We start from the raw sequence: 20,955 nt of genomic DNA, 5'->3' as shown, positions 1-20,955 counted from the left end.
AAAAAAATGTGATTGCTAAAGGTCTGGCTGGCCTGTTTTTCTCTCTGTAAATTTCCCTCAAGCACTATTGAGCTGCATATGTAATTTAAAATAGCACTACTGAGGTAAATTAATGACTGAAGTAACACTGCTAAAGTAAATTCATGATTAAAAAATAGCCCTGCTAATGTAAATCTATTGGGCTTTGCTGGTTTATTAAATGTAAGAAATAAATATTTTGAAATCACAATGCTTTGTAATGCTTTTTCTTCCTTATTTTCCCTTTTGCAGTGACATTTATTGAATTGTGAAAAGTTAACAAATGCAGTTTATATTTGGCCTTTGGGTAAATGTTTCAGTTTGTTCAGATTTTGGCCAAATAATTTCATTTCTTTGCATCTCTGTTCACAGTACATCTGAATTAAACATTACTTCATCACTCAATGTGCTCAGTACTTGGCTTCCTCCAATTTCAGAAGTGAACAAGAGAAAGGTAGCAGCCACAGACGTGTGGATATTAGAACTGTAAAGCACTTCCTGTACGGGCGTGTTAAAGCCTTACTAGCATAATCCTTTCCTTATTTTAATGCTTTTTGGCTCGAATCTGTCTGTCAGCAAACGTTGGCAGAAACCTAAGCCCGTTGCAATGCAGGCTAAGCCAACTTATTCTCTGGGTACTAGACAAAGTGTAACGATTTTCATAAGCTCACCCTTGCCAGTGATTTTCCCTTTTTGAAATATGCTACCTGAGCATAAAATTCCTTATAACAGAACACCTTTGGCAAACTACACTGAGCCTCTTCCTGTACGCTTAGCCTTTATTTAAAAAAAAAAAGTTACATACTAAGAAAGTTTCCTTTACCTGCCCCATCATAAGATCAGATGGAAACCATACATAAAAAGTAAAATTTTTCTCTGTAGAACACATTCTAACTCTGCTCAAAACACTAGCTTAGAGTAGCAAAACATCTTTAATTAAAATGTAGTCATAACGGGTAGGTGTTCTCTCACAGCAACAAAGAGGCAAGGTCACTCACTATACAACCTCGAATAAGCTCACTATAATTGTATGAAAAAATACAAATATATGATAATTACTAGTTTAAAAAGGTGAACATAGCTAGCAGACACGCTCAGACATCAAACATTAACTTGTGATCAAATATGCTTAAATAGAGGAACTGTAAATATGCTATGACTAATAATAAATCATATGCAGCACTGATACCTCGCTGAGAAGTCAATAAATATACTAAATGTATTCATGAACTTGTGCTGTGGTCAATTCATTTAGTTCCTTATTCAAAAGCACTTCTGCTATAGAACTTCCCCAAAGCTCCAGCACAAATCTAAACTCACACATAAACATACAGCCCATGCTGAACTTATGACACAGCATAAATACCACAGCCAAAAATGCTTACATGATACTAATGGCCCTATTCTAGCGTTCTATAGATGCAGCTTGATTTAGGGCATATGAGTGTGTCTTTGCTATTGTAACAATGTGAAAAGTATGCAGTGTGCGGCTCAAAACACTCAAAAGGCATGTAATAATTCTCCTAAATAATCATGTGTCATTTTGAGTGTTACATTCCCTCACTATTTTTTAGAAACTCCTGAAGACAGAGCTCTTCAAAGAGCACTTACTCTCCTAACACCTCTAACAAACTAACTGCTTCTAACCTCATTTCCATCTTCCCCTCCTTCACTGCTCTATTCTATTATCTCCATTTGACCTCCTTTAGCCCCTGTCTAAAGAGGTTTTTACCTTTAACTTCTATTACTTTTGTACTTCACTATTGTAAGTCGCTTTGGACAAAAGCACCTGCCAAATGTAATGTGATGTAATGTAATGTAATTAAAGAAACCAATCAGTGTGTCACTTGCTATTACCTTTATGAGCCAGATACACTCTGACCTTGGCAGATACTGCCAAGATAGCAATAAATGTCTGCCTAGTTTGAATTCTGAATCATTTTGAGATCACTACGCCCATCAGTGTGGAAATACTCCCAAGCACCGCTGCTATTTAAACAATGCAGGCACAAGGCGTGAAAATAGACTGTTGGCAGGGTGTAAGATAGCAATGAGCATCGCGACACACCTTGCGCAGGGTGTAAGATAGGGCCCATAATGTCAATATACCTTATAACAATTGTTCTACATTTTTCTTAGCTTCCTTTATGGCCAATCTACTCCTAATCTCAATACTCGCTCTCTCTGATCTGTTCTTGCTATTTTTAGTTCACATGATAAAGTAGATGTGACGATGGCACATTGCTGCAGACAGATAAAAGTGCAATTCAGCTGCACTTTAAAGAAAAAAGGGAGACATCTAGACATGTTCTGTCATGATATGTGTTATACCATCTCTTGTGGCTCTTGTGAAATGCAGTAATTGTGAACCAGAACTGAAGATGATTTCCAGAGAAACAAAAATAGATGTAATTTGATGACATTCTTTGAAAAGAATATCTTATGTGGTCTTAGAGTTCCAGAGCAAAAGCACACATATGCTGGTAGGCAGGCATTGTGCAGCTATGCTACAGCTAAGCTATTACATTTATTAATGTTACATGAACCCATATTATGTGATCATTAGCTAACTGCACTGAAAAGAAAACATATGCACAACACTTCACTCAAAATGACCAAGCTTTAAAAGAGCTGTGGAATTCTGCAAAGCTGCTTATTTATGGTCGATCTCTACAGTATGTGTGTGTAAAATTAGTGACCTGCAGCTTAGCATTAGTTTGCAACAGATTTAGACCACAGAGGCAATCTACTTGCAATGCCAACTTCATGAACCTAATGCATGGAGAAATTTAAACAAGGCTACTCTGGTATGGTAATACAAATCGAGTAGGCTAAAAATAATATATATTGAGACCACTGACCATATTTGTAGACAGGCACACATGGTGACTGTGTTTTGGAATAAGCAATTGTAAGGCAAGCATCTGATCATTTGATGTCTATCTGGATTGAAGTCATAGCGCCCAGGGCTATTACCAGTAGGCTTGACAATAAAAAAATTATTATAGCAAAAGAAAATGTTTCATTAACCATGATATAAAATTAAATCCATATTTAAGCCTTAGTAGAAAATCTAGCTTGGAAAAACAGTTTGCATCAAAGTAAAGTCCCACATTTCACCACCGGCATCGAAGCACAAAAGGTACATTTTAAATGTAGAGCTTCTAATTTTGACGGACACTGAACCACAGCGCAGGATTCAGTATATGCTCAGAACATGCCCTGACCTGAAGTCAGAGGTTTTCATGCATTGGTTTTTCATATTCATATCGTTTTTCAAGAACAGGAGTTAACTTTATTTACACAACCTAGTACTTTCCAAATACATAAAAAAAACGTAAAATACACGTTTAGTTTATTGTCACTTGAGTAAATAATTTTAAATATTATAAATACTGTATTCAGTCTATGGTTCAATCGGAATCTTCACAAAAAAAGGCAAATCAGTACCAAGTTGCTCTACTCCTCTAAATTGAAACATTTTATTGTTCTCTTCATAAAAACTACATCCTGCTTTATCATGCGATTATGCATGAATTTGCAAGATCTGGCGCACCCCACTGCCTGGCAGAGCCACACCACAAACGCAACCGGTGGGTGTTGACAGATGGTAGATGACCATCCATTAAACAACGCACACAATTCTGGTGGAATCTCAGGTTAAGACTGGCTGTTAACACTGTAATTAGTAAAATCAATCAATCAATCAATCAACCTTTATTTTCACTAGGGAAAAAAAAAAACATTGAGGGTGACCCTCATTTACAATGTTGCTGAGCCTTTATAACAGCAAAGGGATTAAACACATTTAATAATAATTTAGAAATAATAAGAAATAAAATAGTAAAAATATAATAAAAAATAAAAGAAGTACTCATTTTAAATCAACGTTTAATAAAAATATATATGTAAAACAGAAAATTCTAAAATACCATAAAAAAAACAAATTTAACACATAAAAAGTAAAACATTTATAAAATATAAAATAAGTACATTAAACTATCAAAACTTTCTACAAAATCAGCCTAGAGTTTTATGATATAGATTAGGGCTGCACTATTTTGGATGAATTTTACATTGCAAATTATTTAAGCATTTAAATGGCTTTTTAAAAAAGGTACATAGTAAAGTTTTCCAGGGATTAAAAGTGTGAATTCAGCTGTAACTAGAAATATCTGCGCAAAACTGTGCTGGACTGTGGTCAACAGCTTTCTACACGTGCGTTTACAAGCACGTGTACAACCATGTGAATGAAGGCAATATGGTTACCTCGGTTACACGATATATCGTGCAGCTTTTATATAGAAAAACATTATTTACAGCATCTGTTAATGACTGAAGTTCATTACAGGGCATCACTAGTACCATCAGGTCACTGCATTCAAGCTGAGCAGAAAGGGCAGAACAGCATCAGTTGCCGGGCAATGTCAGTGTGTGATCACGCAATATCCCAGGGAACTGTGTTCTCTTGTAGAAAAGTGTTATAGTGTCTCACCTTTACAGCAGTGCATCATTAACTTTACAGGCTCCCTGGAACTGGCTAACACAGCCAGACGATGGACTTTGTTGTTTAGTTAGTTGTTTAGCTGATGCAGTGAATTCCTCTCTGTTTGGCACTTAAGACAGTCAATGTATTGACTCTGCTCAGATTCTCATAAAGCACTGCTGCATGTGGCCAAATGTTGCCTCTAAATACCTCCCCGCAAATCAGACTTCCTTAGGGATGCCTTAAACACAGTGTGACCCACTTGAAGCAGCGTTTACGCTCGTCTATCAGCCTACATTTCCTCCACATGCTCATCCTCAACCTTCTGCCACGTGAGGCCATTTGTAACGTCTGCATCGTCTCAAAGTTGTTCTCTCTGATGTCTCCTGCCTCTCACGCTCCAGAGCACAAGGCATACATACAGGCACGGCACTGGATGTAGCACAAATATCATGAGAAATATCATCATGTAAAGATATGTATAAGCTATGAAGAAAAACAAAAAATACGAAGATCAGGTTTTGACAAAAAGAAAAACACATCCCTTGCAAAACACACACCCAAAATACATCTAGCTACTAGCTAAATACACACTGTGAAGAAAAAGCATATGGCATTATGTTTAACAAACCAAAATATGTCATATATAAATATATATTTTTTAGATTCTTCAAAGTAGACACCTCTTGCTCATATGACAGCTTTGAGCATCTTGGCATTTTCTCAGTCAGCTTTATAAGTCACTTAAATGCTGGCTTTCAGTTAACAGCTGTGCTGAACTTGTCAAGAGTTAAATACTTGAATTTCTTGCCTCTTAATGTGTTTGAGAGCATCAGTTGTAAAGTTGTGAAGAGGTAGATTTAGTGGTATACAGTGAATAGCTCTATTAGAGTAATTTTCTAATCCATAATAAGGCAAGAACAACTCAACAAAGTAAAGAAAAAAATGCTTTAAAAAATGAAAGTCAGTCAGTCTGAAAAAATTCAGGAACTTTAAAAGTATCCTCAAATGGTCACAAAGACCATCAAATGTTATGAGGAAACTGGTCACTTTGTTGCACTAGATACCAGCCTCAGAAACCTACCTGCTTAACCCACCCATTTATATGTTAAAAGTTGTGTTTAAAAGTCAAGTTTGGTTTCTGCGGCTGGGCTTCATTGTGTTAAATGCCACCATTTTTCCTGAAAACTTTATTCATGAGATTAGGAGATTACAATATGATTTATGATATGATATTTTTTTATCAACGTGGTTCACAAAGGACAATCTGTGTTCAGAGTTAAAAAGATACCATTTAACATATTTTAATATAAATAAAATTCCATGATTATCTTACATAGGTTCTATTATTATTATTATTATTATTATTATTATTTACATTTAAATATTAGAAAAGAAAAATCATGATTAAATCATTAAGTTTTTTTTTCAAATCAATTTTAATTGATATTCACAATATATTGAATCATAATCCCTGTATTGTGATATGTATCCTATTTCCAGGTTCTTGCTAATACACATTGAAATTGAAATGAGCACAAAAAGACACTGAGCAACAAAACTGTTTCTAAAACACCCAAATGCATCCTTAAAAAAGCACGATTCTCCACTGGAAATCCTTTTTAATGCAGAATTTGGCTAAATCAACCCCCTCAAAATGTTCATCAGCTAAGCAGGAAGGGAAGAGGGAAAAAAAAGGAAGACGTGGGAGTCATAAGCAGATTGTGTAAAATCTGCCGTCATGCTTTGGTTCAAGCCCCACTGGGTCACTGTTAAACATGATGAGGTTGCCTGGCTGCAGCAGCAGCAGTTACGTAACAGCGTCCAACAGGGTAACACACACAGAGAGCTCAAACAGTGCATGAGGAAAAACTGAGGGGTTTCAGATACGCACCATGATCTTGTCCCTCTCAGTACCCTTCACACTAACTCACTCACTTACTCTGATCAACAGAGTCAGCCAGACTCAGACTCTGAGCAGATAAGAGACAAAAACTGCTCAGATGGAAAGTGAGGTCAGGGAAGAGCAGAGAAGGCAGAAAGAGTAAAGGATAGAGAGAGGGAGAGGGAGGGAGAGCAGCAGGAAAAGAGAAAACAGACTTTAAACAGTCACAGGAATCAATGCTGCTGCTGCAGACAATTTATCTTCCTTTTGATCTGAAATCTGCTAGAAAGAATGGGGACAACTTTCTTAGGATGTCAGGCAGGGACACTCAGCAATAAAGACTTCTGCCCAAAACCGAACAAAAAGAAACATATGGCCGGATTTTACTTATTTTGCTAGTTTTTTCACACCAAAGCATAAAATAAATAGCCTAAATGCACGTTGTCTTACTTACTCTCACAGAAGAAGAAGTTACACACTACCATATAGCCACCAGCAGTGCTATTCTAAACATGACATTACCTTTGCAGTGATAGTCAAGTCACACATATTTAGCTTAGCTAGCTAAGCTAACAATTCCAACAGGTCTTTAAAAACTTTTAAAAGTCAAAGATAAAACACACATATCTATCCTGTAAATTATTTATTTGAGTGAGTAAAGCCATTCCATTTATTTACAGTAAGATTTCCAATGTCATGATTGAAGTGGATGATTATAGGGACGCAAGCTAGCTAGCTAGTTATTTCAGCTGTGCCATTCTGATTATAATCCTACCTCAGCAGTACAATTTTGTCTTAAATTTACACCAGCACTGATACTCTAATAATAAATGTAGCCTACCAGGGTAATTCAAATAACATCTGACTGAATTTTACACAAGAGAAATGCAGTTTTTTGGTAAACAAACAGATGCTAAGGCTAAGTTAGCTAACTACCAACCTGAGCTAACCTGAGTTATTACAGCTTGTATTGTTCAGTTATTAGTGAACATATAGTAATGTAAAGTGTACATTGAGCCTAAAAAAATACTATAAAATATAATATAAGACACTTGTTTAATATTTCATTAAAATAATAAAGCAAGCTGCATTAGATAACTTAGGGAAGGATAGACTCTGTTGCAATTTTTTAGCAGTAAAACATACTTTCAGCTGTTCTGTTGAGCTTATATTTACTCACAATATGGGCTGATTTTAAAATTTGCTTTATTTGTTGAGAGGACAAGTTAACATTAGTTAACCAAGGTTTATGGGTAAATAAAATGCCATTCTCTTCATTTATTGTGAAATTATCAAAACTAGAGATGGAAAGATTGAACGTATAGTATTGGCCAATTTTCGCTCTTTCTGGATTTTGCGGGTTGATTAGATCATACTCTGAAAATATGGTTTAAAACAGGAGCTACTATTGGGGCTGTTTAGTCACACTGGTTGAGAGCTGATTAAATAAATTTCAGTTTAAACCATACAAAAGCTTAAATCATAAATCATGCAAATAACAAATAGATACTTACTACCTACTGGTACATAAAGGCCTCAAACATGATTCTATATATACAGTAGTAGAGCTGGGCGATATGGGAAAAAATCTTATCACGATATAGTTTTCCATATCAGTCGATATCGATATGTATCACGATATAAATCAAATCACTTTGTGTCACACTTAAAGGTTTGTTTTTATTAGTGAGAGAATAAGGGAGTGATGGAAGTTTTATCACAATATTTTTTTCTGTATCTCCATAATTATTAGGGCTGGCCCGAATAGCATTTTTTGAGCTCCGGATATTTGGCAGTAATTGGTAGCGAATATTCCAATATTAGTTTTTAAAAAAAACAAATTAATCATGAACACGAGCCAGAACCCGAGCTTGAACGTCAGCCTGACTCAGGCGCTGCATGAACTCGGGCTTTTTTCCAATTTTTTCCAATTTTCCATGACTGAAAAAAAAACTTGGGCTATAAGCTCAATATTAAATATTTCGTTTGTTTAGAAATTATTTTATATTCTTAAACCATGTTAAATTATATTAGATTAGTAGGGCTGGCCCGAATAGCGTTTTTTGAGCTCAGAATATTGGGCACTGATTGGCAGCCAATATTGGAATATTTGTTTTTAAAAAGACGGATTAAAAACTGATTAAAGTAAAACAAAAATTGCAACTCGGCCCCTTTAATTCACCACAAAGTTTTCCAAGACCCAGCCGAAAAAAAAAGATTTCCCACCTTTTCCTCAGCTGGGTCGGGCTCAAAAAATGATTTGTGATAGGCTGTTTTTTGGTTTGTTTGTTTAAGCACTTAGGCTTTTGTACTGCTGCAGTGCAATATTTAGATTTTATATTCTGAAATTCGTTAGGTTTTATTTCTTTTAGCATTTTGAACTTTTTTTCCAATTTCAAATTTATTTTTTTCTGTTCGTTATGTTCTATCGGTCCTTGCGTTTTTTGTAGTTGAAGTTGAATTTAATATTGAAGTTCAATATTTCTAATTTATATTTTGAAATTCGTTAGATTATATTTATTATTGTATTTTGAGCTCACTTTAGTTGGTTATTTTCCAAATTCATATCTATTTTTCTGTTATTATTAAATGTTATTAGCTTATTAGCTTAGCTTGTCATTTAGCATACAGAACTTCTCACGGATTTTTAATGAATGTTGATTTATTAATTTAAAAGCTGTACCTTATTAAAAGTATTTTAAGCCAGACAGACACTGTGTGATTTTTTAATGAGTTTATCTGCACTTTTAAATGGTTTGTCCTGTAGGAAACGCACACGATTTGTATGCTGACACTGTTGTCTGACTGAGGAGCTGCTTTCCGTCAAATGCAGCCTGTAGGCAGGAAAAAATCCAGCCAGAACCGACCATATCATGAGCCAGTTTTAAAGCCAGTAATTTAGTAGAGCATTAAACTACAAATCTGAGATGTACCTGCTGTACTTCTTAATCTCTGCCCCCAAAATGGTCCATTAACTTGCTTGACAGACGCGTCAAATCCCCCGCGAGCACGCGCGGCGCACAGCGCACCGATTAATTCATGCGTTGAGCTTTAAACGCGCAGCTGAGCTGTAATTGGGGAAATATCACAAAAATCACAGTGTGATTTGTTACATTAAAAAAAAGACCATTTTCTTCCGCCTAATCTGAGAGGAAAGCGGTGTTCTCGACCGGCCCGAGTTCATGCAGCGCCTGAGTCAGGCTGGCGTTCAAGCTCGGGTTCGGGCTCGCGTTCAGGCAGATAATCTAAATGATAAATGATTTTGTGTTTTTGCACTTGGGCCATAAGCTCAATATTAAAAAGTTCGTTTGTTTAGAAATTATTTTATATCCTTAAACCATGTTAAATTATATTAGATTAGAGGAAAGTCATTTAGACATCATTCTTAAGGTGTTTTTGTCCTGTTACCGCTCCGCAAAAAAACCTCTTCCTTTAATCCGCGCCCCACATACACATTTTTGCAGCACCTGCCCCGAGGTCCTAATATAAATTGAATTAATTACATTTAGTGCTTAAAATTTACTTAAAATTTATTTAAAACGTGCTGAACAGTGCGGCCGTTTATTCCCAAAGTCCAAACACTATGGTTGTTTGCGTGTGTCGGGCCATACTCCACTATTCTTTAGGGTTTTTTGTTGCATGCATGAGAATAACTATTACAATTTTCTTAACTATTTATTAATTTGCTCCAGCGTCTTCTGGATTGATTACACGTTGTGTTTTCGTTGTTTGCCGCGCCACTTAGACGGAAATGGAAATGAATGTTTATCGAATTCTATTGCACAGGCTTATCATCGTCATCGAGGGAAAAATTATCGCGAAACAAATCGATATCGTTATATCGCCCAGCACTATACAGTAGACTATATAGACTAGGGGAGTGAATGCTCCATCTTGAAACTTTGACAATGTTTACATACTACTTCAAGTACTTACTTTACTTCCAGTTAGCAAGAGAACATTAATTTTCGATGATTTTTTTGTCCCTTTAATGGTTTAGTTATGTTGTAAGCAAGAGTATGGTTGACTGCTGACTTCACCAAGTTAGTTCAACATTTCCTTGTAGGCTTTGTATAAATAAATCACAGCATTTCTCTGTAAATATGAATTATAGTAGTGGCTGACTTTACTGTAAAATGTACATGATTTAGCAGTGCATGGACAGTGACCTCAGTCTGAAGTCCATTACCCTCCTGGAATTGACAGAATGCAATCTGACGGTACAGTGGTGATAAACAGCCATAACCAAGGGAAATGAAAAAGGGCCTCTGCCACAACTCATCACATCATGCTCCCCCAACCAAAACACACACACACACACACACACACACACAGCTCTACCTAAGCCCACTCAGCGAGCCAGTAGTGCAGCAGTGTCTGCAGGACTCCATCATGACTATGCAATGTGACAGAGTCAAGGGGGCTTGGCACTGCGCTGCCATAAAAAGCATTTACCCCTTTGCCCCACTTTCAACATTTTTAATAAAAATGGAATGATTTCAAACTTCAGTTCATTTTCAACTGATATTTCTCTAATGTAGCTGACTCCAAAGCCAATCAGATTATATTCGTGACATAATGATTACAGAAGCTATGTGCAAGGCTCATTGTAAGGGCTTTTTGATCACAGAAAGCTGCATTTCCTTATTCAACATCTAGCTGGAACTACAGAGCTGGCGCATGGCCAGTGTTGAACTCCTCTCGTTGTGTGCTGACTAGACATGGCTAGGCTACGCTCAGTCAGTCTTGTGCAGTGATAAGCATAACAGTGTTGAAATAAACTAACGCCATTACTTTTTTCAGTAACAAATAATCAAACTAATTACTCTGACAGTCATTATAACGCAGTTACCGTTTCCGACATACCGTTACTGCTAGTTACTTTTGCCGCTCAATTAACTTTTTTTTACTTCGCGCATACAGACAAAGGCACAAGTTTGTGTGCACGTTGTGTGTGTGCGTCACAAGGGAGGGGAGGATGAGATAAACGCCTAAGCAATGATTGGCTAAGGTTTAGTAAGATTACATCTTCAGCCAATCAGAGAAAATAGGTTGTTGGGTGTTTAGAGCGTGTGCATAGTGGCGGGTGTTTACAGCGCATAGCGAGAGATGGCAAATGAGGAGGACTGCAGTGGCAAAACAGCCTTTTCCAGATGGAAATTCCGACACTATTTCAAACTCACTGAGGTCAAAGTTAAAAATGTGCATGTCGAATGCACATTATGTCCCGGACAAAAAACCTCTATGCAGGTACTTGTCTTTGCTGTCGTGCACTCTATTCATCTGGCTTATGAAACACGCTCTGAGAAGGTGGGGGCCGTGGAGTGGGGGGGTGGATGTTACGGGGGCGAGTAACACAAAAGTAACGCAATAGTTACTTTTACTGGTAACTAGTTACTTTTATAGCGGAGTATAGCTAATTACTTTTTTTAAAAGTAACGTGTTAGTTTTTTTCATATTCAATTCATATTTGTTGAATATGACAATACAGACAATAAAGACTTGTCAACCGAATACCTCCCTCTATCAAGGGCATCTTTTAGCTCATACAGTGATTAAGTATTTGCACATCAATAGCACAGCAGAGCTAGCAAACACCACTATCCACACAAAACAGAAAACAATGCACATGATGTTTAATCAAGACCAAACACACGTATAGCAGCAACAGCAACAGTTTTTAGCAATAGATAGCTAAGTAGCACTTGCTTTTGCTCTTTAAGGTTCATACTGCAGTTCTGAATGAGAATTGCAGGTACTCTGAGTTTTTAAATGTAGTTGATTTTAAAAACTAAGAGAGAGACACTGAACATTACAGAAGCACTGCATTGCCAAGTTTGCCTGGAAAGACAGTGATTGGCCGATTGAGCTAAAAGGCAAATCAAAAGGCAAATGAGCAGTCTATCACTACTTCCATCTCACACATTATCAACAGTGTTCATAGTGTTCCCCTGACTGTAGTAAAATTAGAAATGAGCCAAAATGCTGTTACTCAGTTGCCCAATCACACTTAATTTATTTCTGGATCATGGCATCTGTCTTCACTTTTCATCCAGAACACCACCTGAACCCCACAGGAGAACACCACCACTATTCCATCACACTTAATCCTACCAATCAAAACTGTTAAAGCAAGGGTGGCAGAGCAAAGTAAACACAGAAAACACAAGAGACTACAAGGCTATTTGTATTCAGAGGCTCAATGGGCTGCTAACAATTATACCTATATATGAACCAAGTACTCCAGCAGCTAATTGTGAAATGGAATTGGACAGTACATTAGAAGGGAAAATTACTTTTTCACACCTGAGGATTAAGCACTGAATAATTTTATTAGCTTCACAAATGAGGCACGAAATTGTCTTTTTCTGCTCCATGGTTTATGGACCACAGCAACCAATACAAAGAGAACAGAATGACAATAGGAAAAAAACAAACAGGACAAAATATGCATGTATTTCAGCTGTACAATGCAATTCTGCCCTGCAATAAACATTCAGTATGACATTATTTATTATCATCATGAGATGAAACATAATTAGTGGACTTGTAGTGTGACTGCTAAATACAGCCCTGGAAAAAAAGAAGAGACCACTTCAGTTTCTGAATTGGTTTCTCTGATTTTGCTATTTATAGGTAAATGTTTAAAGAAAATAAACATTGTTGTTTATTCTATAAACTATAAACAAAATTTCTTCCAAATTCCAAATAAAAATATGTATTAACAGAAAATGAGAAATGGCTAAAAAGAAATCAATATTTGGTGGAATAAGCCTGGTTTTTAATGCATCTTGGCATGTTTTCCTCCACCAGTCTTACACACTGCTTTTGGATAACTTTATGCCACTGCTGGTGCAAAAAATCAAGCAGTTTAGCTTGGTTTGATGGCTTGTGATTATCCATCTTCCTCTTGATCATATTTCAGTTCAATTTGGTAAAATCAAAGAAACTCGTCATTTTTAAGTGGTCTCTTATTTTATTTACAGAGCTGTATGTAAATAATATAGATTTGTTTGGGGCACATTTTAAACCATATTTGTTCAATATTTTTTGACCAGAGGAACCATATAACTCTAGGTCAAAAGAACTGTAGCTTTCAAAATAAATAAAAAAGCTTTCTTGGTGTTTTAGACTTAAGCTTTTTTGTTGCCTTTTACTACCTTTGTCCCAAAACTGTCGTGTGAACCTGATCATGATATCTGTGTACCATTACACCCCTAAAAACCATGGTCAGACTTTCAAAATGTATCATCAATGTCTAACAGACACTTACTATAAAATCCTCTGTGCAGAATCAGAGTCAAACACTGCAGGATGCAGAGCTGTTGCAATGTATTTAATTAAATTAATCTGAAAATGTCACTTCAAATCCCTTCATCTGAAAATGCAGGACCTTTATTAACCTGAGTGCCAAACCAGGCTTATCAACTCCTGACAGCCTCCACCATGAAAGAATTCACCAACAGTCAGCGACCCTGACAGTCATAAACAATATACAGTATCAGAATCAAACCACCCACATTTTTTTGTGTTTTACTTTATCTCAAAAACAATGGCCCAATCCCATTTCAACCCTTGACCCCTACCGCTTAGCCCTACTCCTCAGTTTTGCCCATTCACACCTTTAGGTATGGTGTCCCAATTCTTGTAGGGGTAGAGGGGTAGGGCGTAGTGTTAGGGCTGGTGTTTCAGAGGCACACTCCAAACTAAGGGATTATGTAAGGGAAATCACTGCAAAGATGACTGTGCAAGCATACACAAATTGTATAAATAACCACATAACCATTGCATTATCTTAGTTTAAATTTGTTTCATTGTATTATAGTCCTTTTCTTCGTAACAAGAATAAATTTGCTATAATATTTTATATTGGTAGCTAGCCAGATACATTTCCTGTTCCACTTTAAATGGTGTAACAGCTGTCACTGAGACTGCTGTGTTTACGGTGGAAATGAAAAGTTTGAACAAGAAGCTACCTATTGTATCTGAACTTCACTGATCCTCATGCATCAGGGTCGACAACAGAGCACCACTGGTAGACTGATAACAAAGCATTGTTGTTTTTCTTTATTTATTTATGCTGAAAACATATTACGTTCTTGAAGGCTTGACCCATTTCTCTTTTCCAATACCTTTTTTCGAAAGCTATAAAAAAAAGCCATAATTTTTCCTCACAAAACGTATTTATTTTATAAATATTAAAAATTTAGTCATCTTATTCTCATACTGCCACAATGAGAGGCTACCATAATTTTGTAAAAAAACAATGAGCATGTTTATGGAGCTTTATTAAGAACAAAAACAACAACATGATAACTTTAACTGCTTAAACTTCAAATATTTTTCCCTAAGCCTATTACTGGATGCATTTCAGATTTTAGAAGGTCTTTAAAATAAATTGTATAATTTTATTTATATATTAGTAGTGTCAATCACTTTAAAAATTCATTATAATTATGCATCATGCTGGTTCACAGTATTATTGTGAGGGGACAGTAATAATAGTGTAGTGTGGTTCAGGTCTTGCAGACTAGATCCTTTTTTTACTGCATTATAATATCTCAGGGTGGGGGGGGATGTGTGTGTGAGCGAGAGACAGAGAGAGTTAGTGATCGATGGAGTGAGTGAGAGAAAGAGAAAAAGTGAATGAGCGGGAGTAAGCGAGAGAAACAAAGCGAGTGAGCGAGAGAAACAAAGCGAATGCCTGAGAGATTTCAGCACAGCGGCGGTGTGTTGACCGTGTTTCTGCACTGTTTTTTTTTTTTTTTTTACATTGCAGTAGGTACTTTTTTTAGTATCGAATTTCAATACCCAGCCCTAAGGATTACAACCACTTTCTCTTATATAGAAGCTGAAGCACAACTAATCAGATCCATCTAAGTACTGCATATATTATCAATAAATTACCAGGCACTGCCTGGGAGTCCGAGAGCACATCCAGTGGTTGACTTAAATGAGAACACCGACTTTTTGTTTAGTAAAACATGAAGCTGCACAAGAAGCTTATTAAAAACCACTGTTTACAACCCGTAGAATAACCTAATTTCCAGGTGCCGCCAACTTGAAGTGAAGTTGCCCAGAGATTAGGTTTTGCTATGGGTTGTAAACAGTAGTTTTTAATAAGCTTCTTGTGCACTTTTAAAGTTATGAATGCCTCCTTTTAAATGTCAGGGCTCTCTGGATTTTACCAATGAGGTGTGGAGCTACTTTGAGCCTGGATAACGGTGTAAAAGTGATTTATCTGCAGGGGAAATATATGCCACATATCATCCATTTTAAAGCATGTTTGGAAAAATGCAAAAAATTAGATTTGGATCTCGGAAAGCTGCAGGAGAAAGGAGGTGTTCTATTTAACAAAGGTAAGTACTCTTTATCATGTTTTACTACACCAGTCAATTTTACACAGGAGTTCTGTTTCAATTTTATACCAGGGTAGTAACTGTTTTTCTTTGCTAGGACATTGCTTTATTGGTAGTTGTTTCAAAAAACATGTGGCTGGATGGTTGGCATCAGTTAACTTGAAGCAAGCATGTGCTGCTTCGCCTTCAGTTTTTCAGTGCCGGCAGCATAAAGTAAGGAAAATAAAGCTTGCATCAGAATTATGCACCAAATTGTGTAATCAGTTTTGCTTTATTCAAGCTAGAGCGTATAGAGAAGATTGTGTCAGAGCGTGGGGAAACAGTTTGCACAAGGGTGGAATGAATGCAGGGACCAGCAGAGCTTACTGCACTTAAAGATCTGAGCAAAAAATTTACAGTATATGGGTGGGTAGAGAGAGAAGATAAAAGAAAGAGAGGAGAGAGAACACATGAGATTCATCACTTCTATCATCTTTACTGACTTGTTTTTGTCTTTTTTTTTTTCTATCCACAGAAGTACTCCATCAAGTCTAAAAACAACAGGGGCCAGTCTGCCCAGCTGTGAGTTATGTGTTTGGGTTTTTCACATGATTAAGGAGATCAGCTTTTGATACACAGCCAGGCTATTTCACAAAGGCACAGTGGAACCTCTGCATGCCTCAGGCTGCCAATCTGCTGCTTCTCTACAGGGCATGAGGAGCAGATCTTCAATCAGATCATGTCACCATTAGGAACTTTGCCTAATCCATAAACAAACACTTAGTCTCACGTTTTTTTTCATGAATCCTACTTAAAAGGCAAACATGCGGTTCATCTGTATACAGGCTTGTATACAAATTGTTCTAAAGGAATTTGGGATTTTTTTATTTTTGTACAGCTCTGGAAAAAAAAAAAAATAAGAGACCACTTAAAAATGATGCGTTTCTTTGATTTTACCAAATTGAAAACCTCTGGAATATAGTCAAGAGGAAGATAGATGATCACAACCATCAAACCAAGCTGAACTGCTTGAATTTGTGCAGCAGGAGTAAGGGCATAAAGTTATTCAAAAGCACTGTGTAAGACTGGTGGAGGAGAATTCTCCAAGATGCACGAAATATTGATTTCTAAACTCTTACGGTGCGTGTCCACTGGCACTTAAGCCCCGATGCATCCCATTCATTTCAATAGAGAGAGACGCCGCATACCACAGTGCATGCTGGGTTGCGTTGCGTTGACCACAAAAAAGTTCAGCAGATCTCAACTTTATTCAAATGAATCCGGCCACCGCTTGGCTTCCAGCCAATCAGGGAACAGAAGGCTGCTACGCCACACACATACGAGCCACAACCACACAGAACAGGCGCCTTTCAAACGCAGAAGAGAGGCAAAAATGACGGAATATGAATTTATAGAACTATAGATTACAGTGAGGTTTACTAAAAATGTAAACCTTAAATATTGATTTCTAAACCTTTAGAACTTTATGAATATGAACTTTTTTGCATTATTTTGGGTCTGAAAGCCCTGCATTTTTTTTGTTATTTCACTGTATTTTCTGCAAATAAATGCTCTAAATGACAATATTTTATTTGGAATTCAGGAGAAATGTTGTCTGTAGTTTACAGAATAAAACAACAACGTTTATTTTACTCAAACATATACCTATAAATAGCAAAATCAGAGAAACTGAAGTGGTCTCTTAATCTTTTCCAGAGCTGTATATCAACCAACAACTTTGAATTACATCTTTCCACTATCCACAAGTATGTGTATTACTTTGCAAGGTTCCTCTAATTAATCTAAATATAATATAATATAATAAAATAGCTGCAATACAAACAAGTACAGTTTTTTTTCTGTAACGTATAGTCTGTTCGTTTTTATGCATACACATCACAAATGCATACTTTTGAAATAAACAAGACAAGAAAATTTTATCAGGTCAAGTGTAACCCAATGTTAAAACCATTACAGCCTCTAGTATGAATCAGTTTATCAATTTAGCTGCTATTTCCTTGTTTTTTTTTTTTAAAAAAAGCTTCTGTTGTCTCCAAAGAGCGTTTTAACTGCTCTGTGCACTTTGCTCCTCTTTGCCACTAAGGAAATATCCAAATAACTCAAAGCTTCGTCAGGGAAATAAGTGGGCCAGCAGAAAATATATTCTCTCCAAGGAGTCCTACTAAACTACCTTGACCTCGATTTCCTGAAGAGGAAAACATCTATCTATCTGTAAAAAAATTAAAATAAATATATTTTTAACCTGCACTTCCTTTTGAAAGAGGTGTGTATGCACAAGGTTATGAGAACTATATTGGTAACAGCACATGATGGGTTCAAAAAAACAAATAAAAATTTGATGTACCAAAGTTGACTAGCGTCTTCAAGTCAATATTTGAAAATATTTGTTTTGAACTTCAGAACAGCAGTAAGTTTAGTTAAGATGCTGCAATAAAGTGTCTAACCTCAATGTTTATATTTTATACTTGTTTATGTACTTGCAGTGGCAGGGAAGTACATGGAAAATACTGGATAATGGCATCAGCCCACATTTATTAAATCAGTGCACTCAGTCACAGGGGGACAAAGGGCTCTCGCTCAGTGGTGCAACTTGCACCAGTAACAGGTGAAGCTTGAAGTGACAATACCTGATGCAAATGACATTTATCTTTGGGAAAACCTAAAATCATAATCTCAATAGTACACCTCAACATGATTTCGTAAAGGTACCAAAAAAATACCATAATGGCCATCTTCTGCTTGGGTGGAGCTATTAAAACCCAATGGGTAAAATGCTTGACTTGATGAGAACAATGTTCAAAAACATTCATGTATCGGCAGTGGCAAGTATGTACATGCAGCATATCACAGGACTGGCCAGAATATTTAATTCACTAATAAAATAAAATAAAAATATTGTAAGATTAGGTTTTTGGCAAGTGCTCTGGCGATCCATTATAACAATGCTTTAGTCCAGTGAAGGAGTGGGGAGGAGAAATGATAGGATTTCGGCTCTTGCTCATGAATATTCATGCAAACATATCGCCTCTGATTGGCTAACAGCACTGCGAGGCAGTAAGACGAACAACAGTTAGAAACCTTTTAAAATAAAGACAGTTTAACAGTAGAAGATCCATTTTTGTTTATACAAAAGCATGTTGTAACTGGGATAAGCCACCATTTGATGTAAAGGTCCTCTAATAATGACATTTTTCTTCCTACTCATACAACTCTAATACAAACATGGTCCTTTATTAGACGAAAGGAGGATCTTTTATGACACTGTTTGAAGAAATCGCATGCTATCATTATTTTTAGGAGTTTACATAGCACTGGTTACGGTATGCGCTGTAATCTGTAAACTGAGCAGATTTTTATTTGCTTTTTGTAAAGAATAATATATGCATATAAAAGCAAAATATGCATAGAAATTACTGTCTTATGAACTTTCTATAAAATGTTTGGCAAATCAAAATTATTTGAAAGGAAGTCAGGTAAAAAAATCAAAAACCAAATCACAAAACATAAAAACCCCAGTGAGACTCAAAGCTAAATGAAGAAACCTTGGGGGGAAACAAGACTCACAGGGAGGACTTATCCCCCTCGGGTCAGCTACAAATTATAAATAATTGCTAAAAAGTCTCTGGACCACCACAAGTCTGATATTACACATAGATGTACTGATAAAATCAAACCAGTGATGATGATAATAATAAAATTAACGAGTTCGAGTATGGTTAATAGTTAGGCTTTAATGTGGTCAGTAGTGGAGGATGAGCAATTAGTCCAAGGCATGTCACAGTAACTGGGCAGCAGCTACAGTTCCATGTGTTAGGCTGAAGTGATGCTGAAAAAGAGAGAGAGAGAGACACTCACCTGCCGAGCCATTCGGCGTGCCTCCCAGTATGGTTTTGAGTCCTCCACTGCCTTGCCAATCTTCTTCACCAGCTCATCCAGCTTCACTGTGGCCTCCACTAACACAGAGCGGAACCTCTGCCTGGCATCCTGGCAACCAGAGCACAAAGACAATAACACACAAGAACATTAAAATCTTCACATTAAAAAAAAAACAATCCTACTGAGAAATGGCTAAAATGACAGAACAATATCATCCACGTAATCATTTAATTCAAGTTCAAACAGCAGTTAATTAGATATAGCCACAGAAAACGTCATATATAATGAAGTCAATTCTACACACACACACACACACACACACACACACACACACACACACACACACACACACACACACACACACACACACACACACACACACACACACCTCATTAGATTAGTAACTGAGATTGAGCTCCCTTTCAAAAACAGCTCTCAGTATGTGGGTAATGTAACTTCTAAGAATGTTTTAAAAAGCTCAGAGGAAATAAAAGGACTGCTTTGTTTTGACACGGTCTGTCTATCTGATTTTAATAAAGCACATTATTTCTGTTCATCTGCAATGACGTAAAGCAGGCCAAATGTAATTCATATACAGAAAACAGGCTGTGTAACACTTATTTTGGAAAATCTGCTGTTTTGATTGTTCCAGGCATGTAAGAAACTCACTTTATTGAATAAAAACAAATTGCTGAACATAATAGGGACGTTTCCCCGGCCAGGGATTAAGCAAAGTTTTGGACTACACAGCATTGTGAATATGTTCCAATGAAAGAAAATGTGAAAGTAAACTCGTTGTATTTTCATATCCTATGCAATAATAAAATTTAATTTTCATTTTGTTGCAGTAGTGCATACTTAAAATTGTTTTTTTAATTCAGTGTTTTGTCATATCGCCAATAGTATCGTTGTCGCAAAAATGTAATGAAATATCGTGATATTATTTTAGGAGCATATCGCCCACCCCTAATCTTTATGTACAAATTTTACTGTCAGGTTGTAAGGCTACTCTGCTAAAATGTTATACAGGACTTTCTGTTTAGTTCTCCAGCAGTATTAGCATTACCCGCTGAGTGCTAGCCATTTGGCCGTTTAGAGGTGAGTATTATCAGCCTGTAGCCTGTGCATTTACCATGTTAAAACAAGCTACCTGGGATGAACTGCTAGCTAATATCGCCCTGGTTTTCCGGAACACTGAGGTTACTCATGGTAGTTCTGTCGGGTGGCAGTTAGGCAGCATAAGTGGTTAGCCGCTAATGCTAATGCTCCAGCCTTAGTGGATATTTGGAAGTCCTGCTCCTACTACATCCTTGTTCCTTATTTTGGCGCTT

At 36.6% G+C, this 20,955-nt stretch overlaps 1 protein-coding gene across 1 annotated transcript in view; it reads right to left on the bottom strand.

Moving 5' to 3' along the window:
• The window catches only part of sh3bp5b (SH3-domain binding protein 5b (BTK-associated)), a 42,432-nt gene that overhangs the window by 14,468 nt on the left and 7,009 nt on the right, over positions 1 to 20,955 (bottom strand). The window contains exon 3 of the mRNA XM_022673880.2: positions 19,604 to 19,732. Within this exon, the coding sequence (XP_022529601.2) occupies positions 19,604 to 19,732 (129 nt within the window). The remainder of the gene's footprint in view (positions 1 to 19,603; positions 19,733 to 20,955) is intronic.

Source organism: Astyanax mexicanus, chromosome 6 (genome assembly GCF_023375975.1).
Source record: "Astyanax mexicanus isolate ESR-SI-001 chromosome 6, AstMex3_surface, whole genome shotgun sequence".
NCBI classification, from domain to species: Eukaryota; Metazoa; Chordata; class Actinopteri; order Characiformes; family Acestrorhamphidae; genus Astyanax; species Astyanax mexicanus.
The sequence above is the reverse complement of the archived record's forward strand: the minus strand, read 5'-3'. Positions and strand labels throughout refer to the sequence as shown.